The 26,709-nt window shown below is 34.5% G+C and overlaps 3 protein-coding genes across 4 annotated transcripts; 2 read left to right on the top strand and 1 right to left on the bottom strand.

Annotated features, from left to right (window-relative positions):
* The first annotated feature begins 190 nt into the window (after positions 1–190).
* On the top strand, positions 191–1,570 carry LOC111020714 (BTB/POZ domain-containing protein At4g30940-like). Its single transcript, XM_022297453.1, has one exon. It carries the CDS (start codon positions 191–193, stop codon positions 1,568–1,570), a length of 1,380 nt encoding a protein of 459 aa, XP_022153145.1.
* A 5,717-nt stretch (positions 1,571–7,287) lies between these two features.
* On the bottom strand, positions 7,288–10,626 carry LOC111020683 (protein DSS1 HOMOLOG ON CHROMOSOME V). 2 transcript variants are annotated; one of them, XM_022297409.2, is made up of 3 exons: positions 10,382–10,626; positions 9,384–9,510; positions 7,288–7,639 (listed from the first exon to the last, which is right to left on the bottom strand). In XM_022297409.2, the coding sequence occupies exons 2-3, from the start codon at positions 9,472–9,474 to the stop codon at positions 7,512–7,514; spliced, it is 219 nt and encodes a 72-aa protein (XP_022153101.1). In that variant the 5' UTR covers positions 9,475–9,510; positions 10,382–10,626; the 3' UTR covers positions 7,288–7,511. The 2 variants fall into 2 exon arrangements, with proteins under 2 accessions (XP_022153101.1, XP_022153100.1); XM_022297408.2 differs by having other exon boundaries at positions 10,429–10,623.
* A 14,432-nt stretch (positions 10,627–25,058) lies between these two features.
* LOC111020689 (uncharacterized) lies at positions 25,059–26,324 on the top strand. The gene is made up of 2 exons (XM_022297415.2): positions 25,059–25,283; positions 25,388–26,324. The coding sequence occupies exons 1-2, from the start codon at positions 25,172–25,174 to the stop codon at positions 25,912–25,914; spliced, it is 639 nt and encodes a 212-aa protein (XP_022153107.1). The 5' UTR covers positions 25,059–25,171; the 3' UTR covers positions 25,915–26,324.
* The last annotated feature ends 385 nt before the right edge of the window (positions 26,325–26,709 follow it).

The following is a 26,709-nucleotide window of genomic DNA, read 5'->3' as shown; positions in this document are numbered from 1 at the left end:
AAATAAATAACTTTAAATTGGCTTTTAAGTTCCAACCTAGAATACCAACGGTACTAAAAAAAATAATAATAAATAAATAACTTAGAATTCCAACCGACTGTGTAGAGTAGTCTTAAAATGGAAAATGGAAGAATCACCACAAAGGAAAGTTAAATAGCATCAGGCTTCAGCTATCAGCAATTGGATAGCTATGGCAAGTTTGAGACTCAGCGTTGGAGGGAAGATATTTGAGACGACGTTGGCAACCCTTTACAAAGCCGCCGCAGACTCGCCACTCAGAACCATATTGGTGGGTTGTGGGTATCTGGATTGTAATGCACTTTTTATCGACAGAGACCCGGCTTGCTTCGGTGTCCTCCTTAATCTTCTTCGAACCGGTCAGCTTTCTGTTCCTCCGACCATTCCCGACAACCTTCTCTTCCGAGAAGCCCATTACTACGGACTCCTCGACCAGCTTCGGGCCGCCAGACATGTCCGCTTAGACGCTGGGAATTTCAAGCTTGCATCCTCCATAACTGGCCGGACTCTGCTGAAACCAAATGCATTGATTAGAGCGAGTCCCAACGGCGGCTGCTCGGTCGCCAATGGCAGAGTTTTCCACGTCTACGATTGGACGCTCCAACAACTCCCCACTGCAAACCTTGATTACATGAAGATTGTGGGTATGGAGTGGTGCGATTCACAAAACATCTTGATTAGTGGTTGTAACAACTCATATCAAAACACGGGTGGTGGTGGAATCGGTCTCTTCAACCCACGAACTGCACAACTTAAGTACAAATTCAAGTTTACTTCTCATGAAGGAGGAGACGATAATGATCAATTTTCTTGTGTGACGCCTGGAAATCTAGCAGTCGATTCAAGCAACAAAATGATGTACTGCTGTTGTAAAGATGAGTCGTATGGGAAGCAGATGAGTGGCATTGGGGCTTGGGACATAACAACAGGCCAGAAGATTGGTTTCAGCTGTGATCTTGGCGTGGACGCCTTCAAGCTCCAATGGCTGCCGATTAGGAACTGTTTAATGGTCGCAATCAGCTGCAGCCATCAATGCAATAATAATTTTATAAGTATAATGGACCCAAGAGTGAAAGACGTGCATTTGGGTTGTTGGGAACGTGGTCGTTCCTACCATCTGAAACATGAAGGAAAGTTAGTAGATGCAGTGGGGATTGAGGAAAGGAACTGTGTGTGTGTAATGAAGAAGAATGGTCGTTTTGGTTTCGTGGACTTGAGGATGCAGCTTGGAAGTGATCACGAAGAAGAACTCTTTCCTTTTGTTGAGGATCAAAGGTTGAGATGTAATTCTGATGATGATGAAGGGCCAAATCTGGGATGGCATGGAGGGAGCTTGTTTTGCTCCATACGAAATATAATCGTGTGTATTGTGGGGCTGGATCTGAATGGAAATTGGGTGCTGAAGTTAAACCCAAACATGGAGGAGGACGCATCCATGGCTTTCCTGTTGGAGGGGACACCTTATTTTCACTTCATTCTACTGCACAAGGACGTTGGGATTATGAGGATCTCTATGAGATTAATGTATGGCAGACACCACCATCACCCTTAATTCCCATCTCTATTCATGTAACAAAATAGGTTCCCTTTCCTTAGTTGTTTCCTTTTCAATCAACCATGCATTGTTCTCCACATTTTTCAATTTTTTTGTTCTCAGCCATATCTTCTTTTTTTAAGATCATAAAGTTAAGCATCCTGCTCTATCATTTGTGTTTCTATCGCTAATTCCTTTTACAAATCTAACATAAATAACTCCTAAAATCAATCAAAGACTTAGACTTGTATGGGACAAGGCTGAACATGAAGGACTCCGAGAACCAATCAATTTGGAATTCTAAAAGCTCTGGTTGAGAAGAATTTAATCTAACATAGAATAGCCTTTTAGAGTATAAAGAGACTATTTATGTTTTTTATGGCCTTGAGGCCTTTTAGAGTATAAAGAGACTATTTATGTTTTTTATGGCCTTGAGGCCTGAGTTCTGCAAAACATTATTATGATGAGACTTTTACCCTGCTCTAATTTCCTATTAGAAATTTATACATCTTTTACTAAAGGTCGCTTGGTCTCCGAGATGTGCTCAATTCAAGGGTAGTTCAATGAATTAAGGCCCCATTTTACTATCTACTCAAGCTAAAACATTGGAACTATATACAAAACTAATTATATTAACAATGAGAGTGATAAAAAAATATAATAGTAATTCAAAGTTTAGGTTATGCGACAATCAAATGTGAAGATCGTCATTGTCTTGAAGACACAGTTTCAGGTTTCATACGACAATGGGTGATGCAAATCAGGTAAAAGCATGGTCTTGAAACACCCTTCTATAGTTTTGGAAACTCATCTTCTGTTCATTCTCTCTGTCATTGTTGTCCAAGAAAGTCATTCCCTTTTTAATATTTTTTTTTTAACTGACCTGTAAGTAAAAGCATGTACTATCACGAAATTACTAAAAGAACCAAGCTCGTTTATTACACAAACACAGTTCCTTTCATCAATCCCCACCGCATCTGCTAACGGTACTCCATGTTTCAGTTTGTATGAATTTTGTTGCCAACCACCCAAATTCATGCATGTCTTTCTCTCTTAGATCCAATATGCTTATATATTCTGTTGCCTTGATTCACTGCCAATTGCGGCCATTAAACAATTCCTACTCGGCAGCGGCACCCATTGAAGCTTTAAGGCGTCGCCAACCTCACTATTATGGTCTTCTAGTGGTAAATGAATCGGCTGGCCTATTGCAGTGGAGTGGATGCTGTTGGAGCATCCAATCGTAGACATGGAAAACTCTACCATTGGCAACAGATCAGCCGCAATTGGAACTTGCTCTAATCAATGCATTTGGTTTTACCAGAGTCCCACCGGTAATGGAGGAAGCAAGTTTGAGATTCTCACCGTCTAAATGGACATGTCTGGCAGATCGAAGCTGGTCGAGGAGTCTGTATTAATGAGCTTCTCGGAAGAGAACGGTGTCGGGAATCGTTGGAGGAACGAAAAGCTCTCCGGTTCGAACAAGATTAAGAAGAACACCGAAACAAGCGGGGTCTCTGTCCACAAAATGTTCTCCAAATTCCTCCTGCACTGACCAAACATCGTCCAACGTGGTTCCAAGAAATGAGTTTGGGGTGCATTAGAAAGGGTTGTTGCCATCCTCTCCTAAGGTACATTGTACAGGTCTATTATAAATTCTTGTCAGGTCTTATCTTATACATGTCGAATCTTTAACATGATCCATCAAAATCATGACTCTTTCGACTCGTTGATCTTAGCCGAATCTCATTTCTCCCTTAATCAAATCTTGAAAATACTTGTGATCGTGGAATCTGATGATCGAGGTGATGGAGAGTCGCTCGAATTTCAAAGATTGAGATGTGTGTGGAGAAAGCGGATCAAATAAATCGCATGGCGAGAAACATCGTAGACATTATGAACATCAAAAACGAAAACGAAAACTCACTCACTTGGCGACCAGCCGACGACGGCGGAGCTACGACGGCGACTGTTGTAGAAGAAAAGGGGTTTTGACTTTTGAATAAAAAAAAGATTTGGGGTTTTAAATGTAGATGGCGGGATCTCGATTAAATGTCCAGGGAAATGGTAAAATGTCTACTTATATTTCTGAAAATATTATAAAAATAAAACATTTGCAAAACATATTTAAATTAATAAATATAAAACATTTGTAAAACATATTTAAATTAATAAATATAAGCCTTCGTTCTTTTTAAATAAGTTTAAAATGATTAATATTATTACGTTTCACTATAAATTTAAAATGATTAATATTATATATATGTTAGAGGTAGTTTGTTGATATTTTTTATATTTTGATATTTTTTTTTTGAAATACTATAAAAATATCAATTTATCCCTCATATCGATGTCGAAACCATAACACTTGTAAATGTCAGTAGAAATTTAATTACTAGTTATTCTCGACGCCTAATTTTGCTTTTTTGTATTTATAAAATTCATGAAAGATTAATATGTCGTTAATATGGGTCCATATCCAAACTTCAATCAAATTATCTTGAAATTCACAAATGTATTTTCATTCACTTATATTTTCCCATTAAATAAAGATATGAAAATTTATGATTAAATAATATAGTAATCACAAAAATTTAATGTGTATATATGCCAGCATGAGCATAGCAATGGCTTATCTTCGAATTCTTATTCACATACATGCTATCCAAAAAGAAATTATAATGTATACAATTTTGAACAAAATACACTTTTATGAAAAATGTTATAAATTGTCTAATATATTTTGTCAAACAAAGTAAGGAAAATTGAGGTTTTGACCTCAAATATATTTGACTTGAGATTTTTTACTATTTTGTTATTTTGGATCTAAAATAAATGATAGAGCACAAGTGTACACAGCAGTAAAACGAAATGAAATGAGTATTCCGAGTATCAATCTAGAGGGACAAATGAAGCCTTTTTCTAATAAAAATGATGTTGATCGGTGACTTTGTAATTGATTTTGGGTAACAATTATCAATGATAATGTTGGTTTTAGTATTTTAAGACTCAATGCAACACACCCAGCCTAATTACTTCAAATTAGCTAAAAATATGTAAACTTTTTCCAACTAGGCGCTAGGTGCCTTTCTAAAGTTTTCCTCCGTTTTGCTTCGTCATCTTCTTATGTCTAAGTGATTTTGAAGGTATAAGTTCATCCCTAATATGTCTATTAGAAAATTGAACTTAATTTAATAAAAATCAACTGTAACCTTAGGTCGAGGTCCGAAAAACATTAATTGGCCAAATCAAGTTTAACTTATAAAAACAACCTTTAGTGATAAAAGAAGGGAAAAACACATTTTGACTTGTTGGATTTTAAAAACTTTAGCTAATTATCCATAACCGGGCTTGGAGAAATAAATTTAACTCATAACTTCATAGGAAAAACATAATTGAACACGGATGTAAATAAGAGACATGATTAAAAGATTAATATAATTAAAACAAGCTGAAAATGGTGGTGTTGTATCCAGAATGACCCTAACTTGTTCTCTTTCAAGATTGTGGTGCAGTCCTCAGTCAATTCCACAAGATTGTGTGATTATAACTTCGAAAATAAAGAGAGAGAAATAAATATGAACATATTCGCTGGAATTTAACTTAATAAGATCAAAAGCTCACAATTGAAAAGTAACAAGTTGAAAAGTAAAGAGCAAACTTGAAATAACTAATTTTAAAATAAACAACTAAAGAACTAAAGGAAAATGTAGTAGACTGAAAGTAAAGTGTCTAAAGCTTGAAAATGATCGCTTGGGATCATGAATGGAGTGAGAGAGATGATGTATTTATAGGGAGCTTCAAGTTAGTTAGGAGGTTGAGAAAACCATCCTTTTAAAACATCTTTAAGTTGGTTTGTCGTTGAATTACCCATCATCAATGCATGGAAGACACGTGGAGGGGCCGTGGAAGCTTCAAAACATACAAAAACGTTGTTTGACATTAAGAGCATTGTTGGAATTGGACAAGGCGTCAAGCGCCTAGCTTGGGTTTTTCTGCACAAAATTGTAATTTATGTTAGAAATCAACTCTAAATGATGTAAAAATGTCTTATATGCATGTATAACATAAGATAACTCCGAATGAAAGGTTTTAGATACTAAACTAAGCTTAAAACACGGTTTTTAAATATAAAACGATAGAAAACCGCACCTAACTGATTCATCTTTACCCTTAAAACAAGGTAAACCATTAACCCTTCCTCCAAAAACTTGCATTTATGACCTCAAAGCTTTCTTGTGACGGCTTTTTTATTTTTGCAAATGTAAAAATACATCTTTGCCCTTGTGTGAATAATAAATGAGAATAATGAATTCTCACCGATGTACCCTCACATTCTCCTCTTTTTCTAACTTATCAATAAACTTTTCTTGTTAAAGTGAGCATAGGTTAGCGATAATTAGTATATACCTTCAACGATGAAGTTGTGAGTTTGATTCTCCGCCCTCACATGTTGTACTTAAAACATCTTTTCTTTTTCTTTTTTTTTTCTTTTCGTTTTCAATTTTTTAATGGAAATTATAAGAAATTTAATGGTTCATCAATCTGTCAAAAGAAAGAAAATATATATTCAACCGAGTTGCATGAATCTTGTATATTATGCAATTTCAACCGAATATTGCATCATCTCAAACCATGGAATTGCATAATCCGATCTAAGATTATACAACTCCAACTGATATTGCATAATGTTGGACAATTGCATAATCTCTGGTAATAATGCAATTTATCGAAATGGTATGAATTTTGGCCCGAGATTTATACAACTCGGTTGAGTACCCTTTTTTTATTTCTTGTTTTGACGGATTGATCGATCATTAATTTTCTTATAATTTTCATATATATATTATAATTTTCCTTTTATAAGTTTTCAAGTTTTGGCAGGTTTTAATAAAATGGAAAAAAAAAATTGAAAACGAAAAGGAAAAGAAAAGGTTTATTGAGAAGTTAGAAAAAGGTAGAGGATGTGAGAGTATGTTGGTGAGAACCGTCCGAGTTTGTGGAGAAATTGGCCTTTTGGAAAATGAGCATATTTAGGTAATTTCACAAGGGTAGCAATTTGGAACGTGGGTAAAAAAATTAGAATGTGAGAGGGTAAAAAAAAATAAGAGGTTTTCTAGGAAGGGTTAAAAATCAAGGAGAAAAATGGTCACAAATGCCAATTTCCCATCATACATTTACCAACTTAACTCCAGTCATTTTGACATCTAACGATGGATAAAAAAAAATTCGAATTACTTAAAACATTTTTCTACACTTCAGAGACCAAAAATGTCTATTTTAAAATATACTAAATAGACACCAATTCTAAATCTCATGAATCAAAAGTATTTTTTTCCCTATATTTATTATTCCCACCACATTTATTTGTTGATCCAAATTCCATCTATTTTCGTATAACATAAAATTGATTTTATAAATTTCAATGTTGAAAACCATCTCTTATAATCTGTAAAATTAAATATTATATTCCAATTTTTTACTATTTTGTAATTTTATATTTTCTATATTTTAAATAAAACATGAAAATTATGCATTAACAATTCTTATACGGTACCTTAATAGAGAGTGTAGATTAATTCGGAATATAAATGAATTTTTTCCTCTATAAAATATTATATAATTTTTTGACCCTGAAAAACTGGTAAATTTTCATCTTATCAGTGTCCAATAACTTCAATAACTTGACAGAACTTGAATTTAACCGACGTATAAAAGCATGTACCATAATCAAATTAACTAAAAGACCATAGAGATCATAAATAACAACGAAAATGCGTTATCTTCTGGGCCAGCGATCATCCTTGGTGTTCAATAATGCTAACAAGGTTTATAACTTCTAAGCATATTCATATCACTATTTGCAAAGATAGAAGACATCATAAACCATCTTGAAGTCAAAACAATGTTAAATAAAACATAGATGTTGGCAGATAAACAAGAGGTGGCTCAAGTCTCTTCATTTTTTCTCACCGTTGTTCTCCAATTCTCTCCTAAGCTGCACCGAGAAGTCGTCGTTGACATCGTCGTCATCCCAGTCATCTTCCCACTGCTGTGTAATTTCTTTACCTTCCTTGACTTCCCACTCTGTAATTGATTTTACCAATCAGAACAGAACAGAAGGAATGGTCATAAAAACATCATAAGGCTTAAACTCGCATTTTCTTCAGAACCAATGTTTTAGCGAAAAATATGTTATGCCAAGAACGAGAAGCAGAGTAATAAGCATCCGAGAAGATTGGAATTGTTAAAGAACTTTGAAAAGGAAGAGATCTCCAAATTCTCTGCTAACTAGTAATGTCTGGCTAGGATTAGGACTAGGACCATGACATTTAGAATTATCTTACGATCTATGTGCTCTCATACAAGAACTACCATGAGTTGGCCTAGGAATAATAGTACACGTCAAAAAAGTATAAGGGCTTTGGAGAAATGCATTCACACCTCATGGTGGTCACCTAGAAAAAATCCTATAGATTTATTGGGGTCGGGCAGTGGTCCCATGAGATTAGTTGAGCAATACTTAAAGACCTAGACACCTATCTAAAAAGAAAAGAAAAGTGCTCTCAAACAAGAGTAAGAATGCAGAGTAACTCCCCACCCCCTTCTAGACTTCTAGTCACAAGTTCATCTTAACTGGCAAAGAGAGTCTCATCACATCCTTCACGTAGCTTCCAAACTTACAAGTAATTTTTGCTATCACATTGTGACGAATGAGATGCATAGCACATACTGCGCAAGCGAAAGATCTATGAAAGCATTTCCTTAGAGAGTTTATTATTGAGAAAAGAAAGACTAAATCACATAAGCATAAGCAAGCAAAATCCAGAGACCTATTGAGAGTTTATTGTTGACAGACCAGCAATCTATAATGCCTTCCATTAAAAACAACCCCAAAACTTCCTTATCACTTTAACTTTTTTTCTGAATATGCAAGATCTTCAAATCATAGTTTCAGTCGACAACACCGTCAAGCAACCATGCATAAGATCTGGATGTTAGATTTAAGATTCTTTATTTTTTTCCTGAAAATCAAGTAACCGCAACAGTTTCTGCTAAATAAAGAAATGCGACTACTTCAACTAAACAAAGAGAAGTGGCTTTATGGTCATCAATTTTATTTTATTTTATTTATTTATCTATTATTATTATTTTTATTTTTATTTTTTGATAAATATGAAGTTGAAAAAAGGGTTTACTGCCAAGGCCATTTCATCAATCAAAACAAAATCTGTAGATTACTCAGAAAGAAACCATAAACTACGTTTAGAAGCTGTTCATCCAACTTCTGTATGTACCACTCTTACTACTTTTGAGCATACAAGTAATATGTATTCTATTAACTCTTTTTAATAAGTTATAACATTAACTTCAAACAGACATCTAGAGGAACTTGATCTCTTAAAGAGAAAAAGGCCCATCTCAACATAGCATAACTGCATAAGGGGGCGTATCTTCTAAAAACCATGCATTATTCCAACTCTTTTTTATCCTAATCAATATTATTTTCATTAATAGTTACTGTTGTAATTGAGTATAAAACATTCTGGCTCATTCTTTTCAAACACTGAATTCTAAGAATTTACTACAAAATAATGAGTGAACAAGCAGTAATAGGGCTTCCAAATGAAGAACGTTAGCAGTTAGGATCAAGTCAGTAACAGGATTATCCAGACCGTTGCATAACATTCACATTCTTTTGGCTGAAACAAAGGAGAAATTGCAGAACAAGAATTGATAAATGGAAAATGAGTGAAATTAAAACTATCAGTGGAGGAATCCAAATAAAGGTAAGGAATAAAAAAGCAGGCAAATGATTCACAAGCCATACCTTCATTAATCTCAAACTCTTCAAACTCATCATCATCCTCAAAGAGGTCAACCTTCATCTCCTCAGTAACTGCTTTCAGTTCAGTTGCCATCACAAAGCTGACACTGATCTACAAATCTTTAGTATTCTGTAAAATCAGCAACAATTTTGAAATTACATTAGCAAGTGATAAATACACCTACAAAGGCATATTTCTCTGGTTGAAAATTAATATTTTAAAGACCCAAGTCATCCGACCCAATTTTTTGGGTTGATTGTATAATAACCAATGAAATTTGAGTCGACACCTATCCAACCCCAGAAGGGCCGGTTCGGGTTGAGCAGACACATATTACACAAGTTTTCTCAACACTTCCTAAAATATTATAAGGTTTTTTAAGCATACATAGTCATGTATTTGAACTTCCAGTATGAAGCTTGCTGAAAATTGATATAATATACATTTGTACCACAAACCTCTATAGAACAACAGATTAAATCCCAGTTGTTACCTAACTTAACTTTTATAAATTCGAAATACACATCTTCTAAGGTCACTTATAACTCCATGAATAAAATATCTTAAAAGCTAAATTTCATTAATAATACAACCATGAACGTCTCTTAAGTTTTGAAAGATCCATTAGCAATAAGATCATAGATGTCTCTCAAAATTACATCAAAATAGGAGACCATGATAAAAGGAATAACACCCACTCCCACTATTCTCCATCTGCATAAACACATTCATCCAAGTTTCTATCTTTAAGTTAATTACAGGAACTAAAGGGAGGAAAGACGACAATTAGAGGAATGAATCCGAAGGGAAGATGCCATTAAGAAAAGGGAGCAGATCGAAAAGAAATGGAAGAATTCAGACAATTTTCCTTTTTCTTTGCAGAGAATACTCTCATTTTGAAGAGAATCACAAACCCAGCAGACATTATCAAGCAAACAATCAGATAAACCCCAATTCAGAAGACAAAATCGTAAGCATAACCGAGAGTGAGAAACATTACATAAACTATGGGCAGATAAAAATCGAGAGAAGAAAGGGGTTAAGAACCTCGAGAGAGAGAGATGAGAGAAAGATTAGAAGCTTGGAATGGAATAGGCGTCGTCCAGTCCAGTATTGTATCTGTTGCTTCCTATTGAAAAAACTCAAACGAGATATCTTGAGGGACAAGTCGTCGAGCCTCTGCAATCTGCTCTCTCTCTCCCCCCCTTTTCTTTTTCTTTTTCTTTTTCTTTTTCAATTAATGTTTTTGACAAACAAAAAAAAAGAGACACATTTATACTTAAATTCTAAATTTAACTTTCATTCCATTTGACATTTGGTAGTGTTTAGGAATGGAATCAAAACGTGTACCTCACCTCAAATTTATAATCTCTTCTCGACAGTAATTTCATTAGTTACAATCTATCAATTTCATTATCATTCCTTAATTTATAAATTCCACACTTTTTCAAAAATTAATTGACAGACTTTTACTTTTTATATTTCATTTTGATTGAACTCTATAATAATTTTTCTTTGTTTATTTACTACTAATCATTTTTCTTTTAAAAAAAATTATACAACTTTTTATATTAGTTGATGCGATTTTATTATCAAATATTATGAACTTCTATTTAGTGTATTTAGCGTATGCTATCAATAAAACAATTGAAATAGAATTATCATTATTTTTTTAGACATGTTATAATAATAAAATTTATTAATGTTTTATATAATTGTTCTAATATAATTTGATCTTTTTAGTTAATGTTATTTTAATTTAAATATTTGTTATGCATTGATATTTAGAATTTATTATTATTTTAATTTAAAATAATATTAGCCGACTTTTTAATTTCTAACTAATTGTAACTATATTAATTAAAAAGTCGGCTAATATTATTTTTAAATAAAATAATAATAAATTCTAAATATCAATGCATAACAAATATTTAAATTAAAATAACATTAACTAAAAAGATCAAATTATATTAGAACAATTATATAAAACATTAATAAATTTTATTATTATAACATGTCTAAAAAAATAATGATAATTCTATTTTAATTTAAATATTTGTTATGCATTGATATTTAGAATTTATTATTATTTTATTTAAAAATAATATTAGCCGACTTTTTAATTAATATAGTTACAATTAGTTAGAAATTAAAAAAATGGGTATTGTAGTAATTATAATATATCTAATTCTTATTAGGATTCTAGATAGTTTTAATAAATAACACATTTCTAGTAAACAGTCTTATTACATTCTCATTCTAACTCATTTTATTCCTATTAATTTTTATTCTAATTTATTAATTAAATAAATGAGACCTTAATCTCTAATATTCTGCTAACACGTATCAATCCATTATAGTTCAATGGATAATGCACCTATTATCATTTCAAATTTAATTGTTCGATTTTTCTCCCATAAAATTGTTGTACTAAAAAGTAAATAACCAAAATATTACTTACATGATCACTAAATATGGTTATCTTTTGAAATTTTTGTTGCTTAATATCGACGTACCCAATACTTGTCTCAACTAATACTAAAGTCGAACTCTAAATTGACTTGAGTGTAAGACTTTTTGTTTCTTTGTACAGGTCTCTCATTGCCAAGTGGTCTCCTAGTTTGCTTCAATTTACCTAGCTTGTCTTGTTGGTCCATCTCGACCTAGTTGGCTGAGACCATTCATCTATTGCACGAACTCATTATTTTTACATTTTTGAATCATTAAGAATCATATTATTATAATTTAATTACATCCTTATTTTAATTGCTGTTTTAAAATCATTTCTCCGCAGTTGACTATATGTCCTCTTTTTGTATTTTATATACAATACAATGACATTTTTAATAATGTTAAGAGACTGAGGATTTTAGGAATATAGATTATGTACTTGAAAATGAAGAATGTATTGATACAGAAGAAGTTGATTTTGACCGTACAAACTATTCTTTTGATATAGACAATGATTTTCTTTCGTGGAAATCATTATCAAACAAGTCGCTAATGTAAATGGTACAAAATATACATTATTTATATTAGGTATATGTTGGATGCGAACTTGGACCTGCCATGTGTCATGATCAAAGAGGTAAGTCGTGTAGATGATGTCGCAACGTCATCGCGACGCGGAGCGGCCGACGTCATCTCCTGAAGGGTCTCTTTCGAGATATGAGTTTGGAGTCGCCACAAATCATCTACAAGGTGTGATTTGTCACCTATTTTAAAAACTTGATCTACGAAAAACAGATTTTGGTTCGGGAGTCGACTGTGCGTAGGGAAAGTGTTAGCACCCTACGACACCCGTTCGAAAACGGTACCACATTTTATCATAAATTATCCTATTATTTTATTTGGTCCAAGAAAAAAATATAGCTGAGACCATTCATCTATTGCACGAACTCATTATTTTTACATTTTTGAATCATTAAGAATCATATTATTATAATTTAATTACATCCTTATTTTAATTGCTGTTTTAAAATCATTTCTCCGCAGTTGACTATATGTCCTCTTTTTGTATTTTATATACAATACAATGACATTTTTAATAATGTTAAGAGACTGAGGATTTTAGGAATATAGATTATGTACTTGAAAATGAAGAATGTATTGATACAGAAGAAGTTGATTTTGACCGTACAAACTATTCTTTTGATATAGACAATGATTTTCTTTCGTGGAAATCATTATCAAACAAGTCGCTAATGTAAATGGTACAAAATATACATTATTTATATTAGGTATATGTTGGATGCGAACTTGGACCTGCCATGTGTCATGATCAAAGAGGTAAGTCGTGTAGATGATGTCGCAACGTCATCGCGACGCGGAGCGGCCGACGTCATCTCCTGAAGGGTCTCTTTCGAGATATGAGTTTGGAGTCGCCACAAATCATCTACAAGGTGTGATTTGTCACCTATTTTAAAAACTTGATCTACGAAAAACAGATTTTGGTTCGGGAGTCGACTGTGCGTAGGGAAAGTGTTAGCACCCTACGACACCCGTTCGAAAACGGTACCACATTTTATCATAAATTATCCTATTATTTTATTTGGTCCAAGAAAAAATATAGCTGAGACCATTCATCTATTGCACGAACTCATTATTTTTACATTTTTGAATCATTAAGAATCATATTATTATAATTTAATTACATCCTTATTTTAATTGCTGTTTTAAAATCATTTCTCCGCAGTTGACTATATGTCCTCTTTTTGTATTTTATATACAATACAATGACATTTTTAATAATGTTAAGAGACTGAGGATTTTAGGAATATAGATTATGTACTTGAAAATGAAGAATGTATTGATACAGAAGAAGTTGATTTTGACCGTACAAACTATTCTTTTGATATAGACAATGATTTTCTTTCGTGGAAATCATTATCAAACAAGTCGCTAATGTAAATGGTACAAAATATACATTATTTATATTAGGTATATGTTGGATGCGAACTTGGACCTGCCATGTGTCATGATCAAAGAGGTAAGTCGTGTAGATGATGTCGCAACGTCATCGCGACGCGGAGCGGCCGACGTCATCTCCTGAAGGGTCTCTTTCGAGATATGAGTTTGGAGTCGCCACAAATCATCTACAAGGTGTGATTTGTCACCTATTTTAAAAACTTGATCTACGAAAAACAGATTTTGGTTCGGGAGTCGACTGTGCGTAGGGAAAGTGTTAGCACCCTACGACACCCGTTCGAAAACGGTACCACATTTTATCATAAATTATCCTATTATTTTATTTGGTCCAAGAAAAAAATATAGCTGATACCATTCATCTATTGCACGAACTCATTATTTTTACATTTTTGAATCATTAAGAATCATATTATTATAATTTAATTACATCCTTATTTTAATTGCTGTTTTAAAATCATTTCTCCGCAGTTGACTATATGTCCTCTTTTTGTATTTTATATACAATACAATGACATTTTTAATAATGTTAAGAGACTGAGGATTTTAGGAATATAGATTATGTACTTGAAAATGAAGAATGTATTGATACAGAAGAAGTTGATTTTGACCGTACAAACTATTCTTTTGATATAGACAATGATTTTCTTTCGTGGAAATCATTATCAAACAAGTCGCTAATGTAAATGGTACAAAATATACATTATTTATATTAGGTATATGTTGGATGCGAACTTGGACCTGCCATGTGTCATGATCAAAGAGGTAAGTCGTGTAGATGATGTCGCAACGTCATCGCGACGCGGAGCGGCCGACGTCATCTCCTGAAGGGTCTCTTTCGAGATATGAGTTTGGAGTCGCCACAAATCATCTACAAGGTGTGATTTGTCACCTATTTTAAAAACTTGATCTACGAAAAACAGATTTTGGTTCGGGAGTCGACTGTGCGTAGGGAAAGTGTTAGCACCCTACGACACCCGTTCGAAAACGGTACCACATTTTATCATAAATTATCCTATTATTTTATTTGGTCCAAGAAAAAAAATATATTTTTGTGTTTTGATTGAAATGTCTCATGTTATATTAATTCACACCTTGTTATAAGATTTGAATTAATAGGTATTAATATGGTTGTTAATACCCAAAGCTCTTGCTAGTGTGCCAAGACCTTAGTATGCAATTTAAAATCGTTTTTTATAATATAAACTTTTTATTTTTTAATTTTGTTTAAAAAAAATAAATGAAAAAATTTATTTAAAAAGAAAACAAAAACTTTTATTTAATAAAAACAATGATAAAAATGAAGCATTCAAAGACTTGAACTTGTGTCAAGTATGTGAATACCCTAGTACATTGCCAATGTGATATTGCCTTAGGATACACATTATGCTCTTTTTTAAAATACAAACCTTTGTATTTTTTAATTTTATTTAAAAAAAAAGGAAAACAAAAGTATAAACGAAAATTTAAATAAAAAGAAAACTCTTTATTTTGTATTCCTATAAAACTGTTTTATAAAAAAAAATAAAAATGAAAATAAAAAATCTTATTTAAACAAACTTATTTAAAATATCTTATTCAAAATTTTCAAATCTTAAATAACAAATCTTCCAAAAACAAACTTTACATACGTATGATTTTAGATTTATTAACTTTAAAACAAAATTTATTTAAAAAAAAAAGAATCAATTTTCTTTTATTTAAAAATAAAGGGAGAAACCGATTAAAAAAAATGCAAGAGGAAATGGAAAGAGACAGAAAGGACGTGAATTGAGACTGTCATTAGACCATCACGGAGAATCTCTATTTCTTTGTTAAACGGGGTGAAAACTCAATAATTCGTCTCACTATAAAACTTGTCTATTCTATTGCCAAAATCAGGGATTCATGCTCTCCCCCATCCCCGTTTATCATCCACTTGGGACAAGAGAAAAGAAAGGAAAAAAAAAAACTTTCATAGTTGACTGATGTAATCGAAATAGGGTGAGATGATTGAACTTACCATGTATGAATTGGAATTTGAGGAGATTTCGACAATGAGAGTGAAGTAAAGTCAGATTTGATGCCCAGGCAAATTCTCAAAGTTGTGTGATGCGCAAGGAAATTTGAATTTTCAAAGCCAATTTCTATGAGATTTGTGCTGCCCCTGCTCTCACGTTGTGTTCTTTTTTGTGTCAGGTCCTTTTCCCCTCCTTAAATAAGCAAAAATGTAACGGTAACAATGGGGAGGGTCAAAATTGAAGAGAGAAAAAAAAGGAGGAAGATAACGGAGAAAAGGCCACGTTATAGTAGTTTTGACGAGTAAAACAGAATCAGTTTTATTAAAAAAAAAACTTTTTTTTTAAATTTAAGCAAATCTTTTTATTTACTTAAAATCAAATCTTATTTATTTATTTATTTTAATAATAAATCAAATTCTTTTAAAACAAAATCTATTTTTAAATTTAATTAAAACCTTACCTTAAAAATAATAAAGTAAAATATGTTATTTTTAATGAAAACAAATAAAATTTTATAATATAAAATATTAATATTAATGTTAATAATAAATAAATAAAATAATAAAATTTGAGCCGGACCAAATACGGTGTCAACAGCTTGCCCCCCTTTGTGTATCCTTGCAGAACTAAAAGGGTAGACAAAGGAAAAAAGACAAAGTATTTGGGAGGCAAAAATTTTTTATTAAAGAGACAGACCCAGCCTGACATTAGGCGGGATCTCGAACATGCAAAAGACCTGTACTTGATATAAGCCTTAACCTCGATCTTGGATCGGGTTTAATTTAAACAGTGCAACGGACCTGGCTTTAACAATAGGCTTCGACCTCGACTTGGATCGGGTTCGATTTAACCGAAGGATAAAATGCAACGAACCTGGCTTTAACAACAGGCTTCGACCTCGACTTGGATCGGGTTCGATTTAACCGAAAGATAAAATGCAACGGACCTGGCTTTAACAACAGGCTTCGACCTCGACTTGGATCGGGTTCGATTTAACCGAATGATAAAATGCAACGGATCTGGCTTTAACAACAGGCTTCGACCTCGACTTGGATCGGGTTCGATTTAACCGAATGATAAAATGCAACGGACCTGGCTATAACAACAGGCTTTGACCTCGACTTTGATCGGGTTCGATTTAACCGAATGATAAAATGCAACGGACCTAGTTATAACAACATGCTTCGACCTCGACTTGGATCGGGTTCGATTTAACCGAATGAGAAAATGCAACGGGACCTGGCTTTAACAACAGGCTTCGACCTCGACTTGTATCGGGTTCGATTTAACCGAATGATAAAATGCAACGGACCTGGCTTTAACAACAGGCTTCGACCTCGACTTGTATCGGGTTCGATTTAACCGAATGATAAAATGCAACGGACCTGGCTTTAACAACAGGCTTCAACCTCGACTTGTATCAGGTTCGATTTAACCGAATGATAAAATGCAATGGACATGGCTTTAACAACAGGCTTCGACCTCGACTTGGATCGGGTTCGATTTAACCGAATGAAAAAATGCAACGGATCTGGCTTTAACAACAGGCTTCGACCTCGACTTGGATCGGGTTCGATTTAACCGAATAATAAAATGCGACGGACCTGGCTTTAACAACAGGCTTCGACCTCGACTTGGATCGGGTTCAATTTAACCGAAGGATAAAATGCAACGAACCTGGCTTTAACAACAGGCTTCGACCTCGACTTGGATCGGGTTCGATTTAACCGAAAGATAAAATGCAACGGACCTGGCTTTAACAACAGGCTTCGACCTCGACTTGGATCGGGTTCGATTTAACCGAATGATAAAATGCAACGGATCTGGCTTTAACAACAGGCTTCGACCTCGACTTGGATCGGGTTCGATTTAACCGAATGATAAAATGCAACGGACCTGGCTTTAACAACAAGCTTCGACCTCGACTTGGATCGGGTTCGATTTAACCGAATGATAAAATGCAACGGACCTGGCTATAACAACAGGCTTCGACCTCGACTTGGATCGGGTTCGATTTAACCGAATGATAAAATGCAACGGACCTGGCTATAATAACAGGCTTCGACCTCGACTTGGATCGGGTTCGATTTAACCGAATGATAAAATGCAAACGGACCTGGCTTTAACAACAGGCTTCGACCTCGACTTGGATCGGGTTCGATTTAACTGAATAATAAAATGCGACGGACCTGGCTTTAACAACAAGCTTCGACCTCGACTTGGATCGGGTTCGATTTAACTGAATGATAATGCAATGGACCTGGCTTTAACAACAGGCTTCGACCTCGACTTGGATCGGGTTCGATTTAACCAAAGATAAAAGTTTGATCACAAAAATGACCAAGCTTGCGAGCTTGGCTCGGATTGAAGGATGACCTTGAGGATGAGCTGAAATGTGCTGAGTAGAAGACATGCAAGAGACAACACTCTGACGCCCAATTTAGGAAGAATCTGAGTTGTATTCGAGAGAAAATACAATGCTCGCGTACCTGGGATAGAAGCAAATGGTTTCTATATATAGGCAAAGTCACTAACAGGATCCCCGACAAGGCCTTCAACGGCTCTTTAAGGTAAGTGTGAATTACGGTGTGCTGTCGTGAAGTTTGTTGAAATATATGGCTAAGCAAGACACATCTAGGTCGGTTCAAACAAAGAATGGGAACGAGACCAAAGAAGATCTTGGTTGGCTCTGCCATAACGGACGTTGGCTCGGTAGACAGTGGAAGTACCGAGGTGATAAAATTTTTCTCTTCTAATAAGGATATGCCACCTAAGTGTAGGGTTTAGAGTTTCTTTTAAAACTTGCTAAGTGCATGAGATATGCACTTGACGCATGACGATAAGACTAACAAAAACCATGTGTTCATGCGAATGTGAACTTCCAATGGTAGTATGCAGTACTTATCGTAACGGAAGTCTGCTATCCGAGCGAAAGGTTAGACCAATCCAATTCATCCTAACAAACCAACAATACACTACGTAGGTACTTGTGCAGGTGAGGCATTGGTCGGTCCTAGAAACGCCCGTAGCGACGTGAGAAGTCAATGACTGGAATGCCCAAAGATCATAAAGTATGGGATAGGAATGGATGCGGTGGAAAGTTGTACTTATATTAAATTGCGTCCCCTTGTAAATGAAAGAGCTCCTGCCAGAAATAGCTAATGAAGATTGGGTACCTTATCGCTAACAATTGAGTGTGGCTTATCAACTATCTTTAACTCTAAAGGTCGAGGAAAAGCTAAAGGGATTCGCAGGAGGCTCCACGGGAAGTTGCTGCGCGACCTCTAGTGCAACTATCTTATGATGGATGTGTGTATCTACAAATGTGTATTGCCCCAATGTCATGAATGATGCTCCATTTTATTTCGCATTTATTTTTATCACTTGAAAGTGTGTGACAACATATGATCTGTTTTTTTATTTAGCTTAACAAATGAATTTGATCTTCAATGCATGATGCAATAATGTACTTGCCTACTCAAAGCTAGAATGTAACATGTATGCATGAAACTAATTTTGTTTTGACAATGGAATGTGACTATAAGTGCACAATACATGATACTTAAATTTCCATAATCTACCCATGATATGAAAACTTTTTTTTTTAAGGCCTTCACTCAATAGGAGATATATATATCAAGGTAATTTCTCAACCATCTAAGGTTTGGTGGGGAATTCTTTTGTATTGGTGGTAACTCATGTTCCAATTTAGAGAACTATCAAAAGTAATTCGTAGCATTGTACATCTTGCTTGATCAAACTACTTCATAAACTCAGCCTTGTAGTTGACAAGAATGTTGGATACAAGAAAATAGATCTAGCTTTATGAACAAACGAGGATGGAAATCATGATTTTCCATCAAGCTTAACGATGAGAAAAGTCAGCGAGCTTTCTTTTTAAAGAAAAGGAAACCAATAGTTCAAGGATATTTTGTCAAATCTCTCGAACAATAAGAGACTAGAATATGTTTTTAAAACTTTGATGAGAGATTAGAGCATGATCAAATGAATAGAAAAGTAGAAATGAATTTATTTGGATAGATAACCTTGAGAAATGGTTGCGTAACTCCTCCAAGAGTTCATCTCGTGTATCTTGCCTCTTTTTTTTTTGGGTTTAGCTCAAAATCTTTGATAAAAATCTTCTTTCTCGCCTTTAGCTTCACTTTATGGCCATGTTGTTGCAATCCACTTTTTGAATGTAAGGCTCCCTTTTAATCTTGACTTCCAATTGTAGTTGTTCATGGGAAGTTCAATTTTTTAATGTAAGTGACGTCTCTTTCCATCCTTCAACTTTAAAGTCTAGTTTTTTTTTTATGGAAGTGTTGTCTGATAGCCCACTTTATGAAGTGAAGGATCGAAAGATTTCCCGTGAGAGAAATGAGACCTTCTCAATCTGAAGACGATCTTTGTTTCGAAGTTTTGAGAATGGTCTTAAACATTTCATTTTTTCCTTATTATCGCTTTTTTTTTTGGCCAGACATACTCTTTTTACAAGCAAAATAGGGTGCACTCACATATAAAAAAGTTGGTCATGCGTAGTCGCCTCTACTGCTGTTCCAAATTATGTCTTTTGCTGCTGCTCCAATAAAAATTGTTCTCAAACAAAACTCATAAAAGGAGACTGAGATCTTGAGACGATTTGTCAAGTCGCTAATTTCCCAATTCTCAAAACTACTATCCTCGGTCTTGGAATCACTTTTACTCAAAAGAAGAGAGTAGACGAAGGATTAAGATAGGAGAACAATAGAAAGTGAAAGAAGGAAGTCAGAGTAGGGAAATTTTGAACAACTACAAGTAAAAATTCATGAAGCGGTCAATCATAAGAGCTCAATGTTATTTTATTACTTTCAAAGTTCTTAGGGCAACACTAGGTGGATAATTTTGGACATTTGCCACGCAATTAGATGTGGCAGGCTTGGTAAAAGGCATTTATGGTAAATAGGCAAATATGGATATTCATCACAAAAATTGTATGTGACGGGCTGAGCAAATGATTTTTTTTTGCAGTAAATGGTCAACTCTCAATGTTAACTATATTTACCATATATCGATAGGCTAGGCTCAAGGTAAATTAGGCTTAAAGCAGGCTAGGCTCAAAGTTTTAAGAGAGTGAGTAATTTTGGATTCTCACCTGAAAAAGGCATCATTGCCCCAGTATGATGGTTTATTGGTTTGCACATGAGAAGAAATACGGAGGACCAAGATAAAATTGGTTTGAGTTACGGATTTAGCCCGACAACAAAGTCCAGAAAAATGGTTGAGTTTTGAAAAATATATCTCATTGAGGACCTTGAAGGCATTCGCATTTCCATTTTTTCCATTTTTCATTTCTTTTTTCACTTTTTTTTTTGTTTCCTCCTAGTGACTTACAAATATTGGTTTATGATTCTTGCTAAGGTCTCCACTAACAAGAATTATAAGAGTAGACCATCCAAAAATTTCATTTTTATCGAGAGCCTTTTCAAAGAAAACATTTTTTTTGTTTTTTTTTGTTCTTTTATTTTTCAACCAATGATATGATATGAGTGATGCATGAATGAATGTATGACTTTGATTTTATTTTTTTTTTAAGAAAAATAGCTCAATTTTCACACACTCACATTCTTTTTTACAAGTACTTAGCTCATGGGTGACTAAAGCTTCATTGCTGTTTTAACACTAGCAAACAATCTCAAAGATGACTTCAAAGAAGAAATAAACTTTATTGAGAATGCAAAGCAATAGGTTAACATTGATTTTGATAATCTTGTACACTTATGATTCTAGTGCTTCATGTGTTGACCATCTTCCTTTGAAAACTTTAGCCATCCTGCCTTCATTAGAACTTGCACTTTATGCTTTAGTGAAGTACAGTTCTCAGTTGAATAACCTACAGCTCCTGCATGGTAATCACAGTGGACTTGCGGGTCGTACCACTTTGGATAAGGTGGCTGCAATGGTTCTACAGGTACCGGAGCTAGTAGATGACTTTGAAATAATTGGGATAACAACTCAGTATAGGATATTGGGATCGAATGAAAGCTCTCTCGCTTTAGTTGTCTCCGACTACTATGATTGTTAGGTAATGTTTGTGGATCATTCTGCAGAGTCAATGAGTTCATGGGGACCGTAGAAGGACTGTATGCCACGAATCCTTGTTGGTACTTCCCTTTGCGCTTCGAAACTACTGCCTGAACTTTATTTTTCCTTTTAAAAGAGCTTCTATTCGTTTCAAGGTATGCCTCTTTATTAATTAAAGGCACTGGCAGTTGTTCTATTGCTTCTCCCCATCTCTGAGCATATTCTTTCCCTGCAGTCTCTTCAACATTTCCATTGGTAACATTTTCTTTTTCTTTACCTTTTAAAATATTTGAGTGAATGACCTTTGATGCTTGTCCATCTTTGAATGCAACCTGACAGATTGTAGGAGCTTGTTGGCCTTTCTTGGAAAGTTGAGCTTCATGTGATGAATTATGCTGGGGGAAGCTCTCTATTGACTGACAAGGAGGTGAGTTCACCTTAGGTGATGAATTATTATGAGGTTCGACTAAATTGTTAGGTTGAGAAATGCCCCCAACAATATTTTTTAAGATATTGAAAATTTCTGTGATTTGTCCCTGAATCTTATCAATGTCTTGTCTCATCTTCTTTAGCTCTACATTCTGCACCTCCATGACCTGTTCATGACCTGTTCGTGGATTTCGATTCTAAGTTTCTTTAGCTCAGCTTTAAATTCTTCCATGTTATGCTGCTTTATGTACCTTGTATATAAAGAATAGTAAATATGTGGTTTTTGAGCTATTTTTCTAAGAGTTCGTGTTAATTATGATGTAATGGAGAATGCACAGATTTTGATTTTTTAAGATAGAAATTGATATGCATGAGACGATGAGATGCAAATGTTGGATCACCAATTAGGGGAATTATGCGAAACAATGCCTGCGAAAATATTGCTTCCTTTTTTTTAATATATATATTTAGACATATGAATGATGCATTAGAACGATAAATTTTAATTTATGATATAGACATGTAAAATGATGCATACAAAAGATAGATATATTTTTTTTAATTTATGATATGAACATGCAGAATGATGCATGAGCATGATAAGTTTTTTTATTTTATTTTCTTTGGAGGAGAAAAAAAAATTATCTAAATATGCTACAAACTGCCCCAAGAATATGATAAATACTTCATGCAATCATTAATACATTCCAAATGCATGCAGATGTAAAGGTAGACTCTAATTCACCTTAAGAGAGATAAACATGAATATATGCATAAAATTAAACTCTAGGGTTATAGAGCCAAACTCCTTAGTTTTTTATAGAAGTGAATGAAAGTTTTTGGCGTGCCTACATAGGAATGTTTAGAATCCCTTTGAAATACAACACTTTTATCTAAACTTAAGCAAATAGTTAGGAAGAAATAAGGTAAATGCTTTTTTTTTAATTAAAAAAAGTGGTTTATTTAAAACCTTATGGTTACAACTCGGCCAAATTGACCCTATTTTTTTATTTTTTAAAAAAATAAACACAACAAAAATAAGATGTGATATGAATATGAGCGTGAAGTTATGTACTAATGCATCTTAGAGGATAATGGCCCTCAAATCTTCCATATGCTTTGGCAGTATGGTCGACTTGAGTGGAGAATTTCATGCGCCTGCACGGGAACCGAAATTCCACGAAGGTCACACTACTCAGTCTCCGATCTAATCTTAAGGGTAAAGCCTGGGTAGGAGGCTTTGTGAATGTGTGTGGGATGCGTGATGATGCAAAATAAAATCCTAATGCATATAAATATTTACAAAAATTGAAAAAAAAAAAATAACAAAAATGGACCCAAAACATATTACAATAGGATAATAAACGACAAAATAAATGGCTTGACTCTCTTAAATGTCCCCAGTGGAGTCGCCAAGCTGTCGCAACGTCATCGCGACGCGGAGCGGCCGACGTCATCCCCTGACGGGTCTCTTTCGAGATTAGGGTTTGGAGTCGCCACCAATCATCTACGAGGTGTGATTGGTCACCTATTTAAAAAAACTTGGTCTACGAAAACAGAATTTTGGTTCGGGAGTCGACTGAATGTAGGGAAGGTGTTAGCACCCTACGACACCCGTTCGAAAACGGTATCGTATTTTGTCAACAATTATCCTATTATACTTTGGTCCAAAAAGAAAAATATTTTAGGTCGGTACCATATTTTCCTAAGGTTGTTTAGGTCGGCGATCACGGGTCGAGCTAAAAGAACGAGCCGACCTTAAACGGAGTCCGTAAATGTGTTTCTTCCGAACCCGACAACACGCCGTATTTTTAGGATGTGTCAGAGTTCCTGTCGGGCCCAGTTTCTATAAATAAAAACCTTAGCCTTAAATGTTGGCTGTAGTTCATCCCGAACAGTCCGAACTAAGACTTATCCGAACTCAGCAATTTCGAACTCAAACAGTATATATATTTGATTTTTATATTGTTATTGTTGATTCTTCAAGTATATATTACGTATGTTATTAAAACATAAAATGATGTCTTTTCTCGGAAAAGATAAACTGATGTCGCTAGGTAGAAAATATACTTTATTTGTATTGTGTATGTACCACTATTTTTGTTGTTTCAAGTACAAGTATTGGGTATATTGTTTCCAACTTTAGAGTTTTTCTTATTGATGTGTTCATTTATAAATTAAAAAAAAAAAGAGTTATACGGACACCTTTTTTAATAAAATAGGAGGTGGGAATTCAAACTTATAATGGGTACGTCTTAACCAATTGAGCTGTATTTAGATTGATTTTTATTTTTATTTCGCTGAAACGTTAAGAAATCATTAAAAGGAAAATAATTTTTTGTATTCCTAAAATGAGATGTGTTTAGATTGATTTTTTTTATTTTTCTTTCGCGTTAAGAAATCATTCAAAGGAAAATATTTTTTTGTATTCCTAAAAAGATATAAATTTTATTAGTAGTTTCATGTATTTTGTAACAAGCGTGAAGAGTCACATTTGATATAGTTTTTAATTTATTTTCTAGAAAGATTTTGTGATCTAATGTCGTCTTAAATAGCCTTACGTTATTTAGCAAAAGAATATTTGATTTACATTTTTTTTTGACAAATTTAATTTAATTTACATTTTTGGAGACGGCAATTTATTGAAAAATAAATCAATAAATAAATCCTCTCACGCGGTTGACAGGTCAGCCTAATCTACTGCTCAAGAAATATGACCGTTGAGGACGCTCCCCTCATTTAAATCTCAATTCAAACCAATCGCCAGAGAAATCTGCATCCATTACCGAATAAAAACCAAACGAACCCCATTCAAAGATTCCAACAACAAAACCAATCTCTCTTTTTCATCTTCCCCTTTGATTTTCCTTCTATCAATGTCGAAGTTGAGATCTGACCGCAGGCCGCCGCTCGCCAGATCGCCCTTGCGCCTCAGATCTCGCCGGGTTCTGCAATCCAACTCAACAACCACGTTGCAAACGCCGCCCGGTATGATCGAATCAACCGATTGAATTTTCTGTTGATTATCGGTGAAGATCTTTCTTGTTTTTCTTATGCGATTCTTTAATTTAATAACCGTTTCGTCTGTGCAGGTTCTTTAACCAAATCGCAGAAAACGAACCGTCCTTCGGATTCGCAGGAATCGGAGCTCCGACCTGAGTATCGGACGATTTCCTGCGAGCTACGGGCCTTGGCAAGCATGGTTCGGATGGAATTAGGATGTGAGGAATCTGAAAATGGCGGAGTAGGCGATCAATTGAGCGTAAATTCGAGCGCTCTGTTCGAGAGGGGGAGGTTTTACGAGGAGTACTCCGCCAGGAGAAACGAGAGGCTGAAGAGGAAGAAGGCCGAAACCGTGGCCGAGATCAAGACTCCATACAACCTCGGCGTGACGGTTGAATCTTCGAAGCGACACAGTTCGAAGAAGCATGCGGAGAGTTTGAGGAAATCAGTTGCTGCGGCTTATTCTGTGGAGCGGAGCGAGGCGACTCCGAGGTATATGCTGCGGAGCATGACGAAGGAAAACAAGAAGCCGCCATTGCCGCTGAATCCAGAGAAATCCGCTGCTGCCGCTGCAGGAGAAAGAAAAGCGAGTACTCGAAGAGGCCGAAGAATCTGAAGAATTAGGGATCAAATCTGGACCTCAGGTCGAATTCTTGCTTTCCTCATTCCGTAATCTTTCGTCTTAAATCTCTGATCGTTATGGAATTGGATTAGTTTTAGTTATTGTTTGGATTTAGATTTTGATTTGGATTGGAATGAACTGTAAATGTTGGGATTGGCTCTAGAATTTTCCAATTCGGAAATATCTGCCCAAGTTTCTCTCTCGATTACATTTGCCATGATGGAAAGAGAGAGGCAGAGAGCAATAGCTTTTACTTTTAGGGCTCCTCTTTCTGAGATTCTGCAAATTTTTTTAGTTTTTGTTATCATTTTCTTTTTCTTATGTTAGGAAGGATTTGAACTGGAACAGAAAATTCTAGAAATTGAATGAGAATTCAATATTTTTAGGGTTCTTTCTTATGGGAATTTTGTGCCCAACAAATCCAAACTATTTTGGGGGTAATAAGACGATGGAATTTGAATGGCGGTTGTAAGTTCCAAATTCAGATACTGTGTTTAACTTTTCATTGTGAATAATTATCATAATCCATGCATACAATAATATGTTTAAACTTTGTCATGAATAACTAGTTGTGCATAGTTTCGTGATAAAAGTTCAAATTTCTACCCTTCATGATGCTTGAAAAAAATATTTTAATTATAAATTTAAGCAGAGATCACTCATAATTATAATTGTATTATAATTCGGCAAAGAAGAGCAGTATAGTTGCAGCCGAACACCCTTTCCGAGGACCGTCCCTTCTTTGTTTTTTGTGTTTCCCCCCTACTCACTTTCAAGGCAAAAGGGTAA

Source organism: Momordica charantia, assembly GCF_013281855.1.
Source record: "Momordica charantia cultivar OHB3-1 chromosome 8 unlocalized genomic scaffold, Mcharantia_2.0 BLBB01000008.1, whole genome shotgun sequence".
NCBI lineage: Eukaryota > Viridiplantae > Streptophyta > Magnoliopsida > Cucurbitales > Cucurbitaceae > Momordica > Momordica charantia.
The sequence above is the reverse complement of the archived record's forward strand: the minus strand, read 5'-3'. Positions and strand labels throughout refer to the sequence as shown.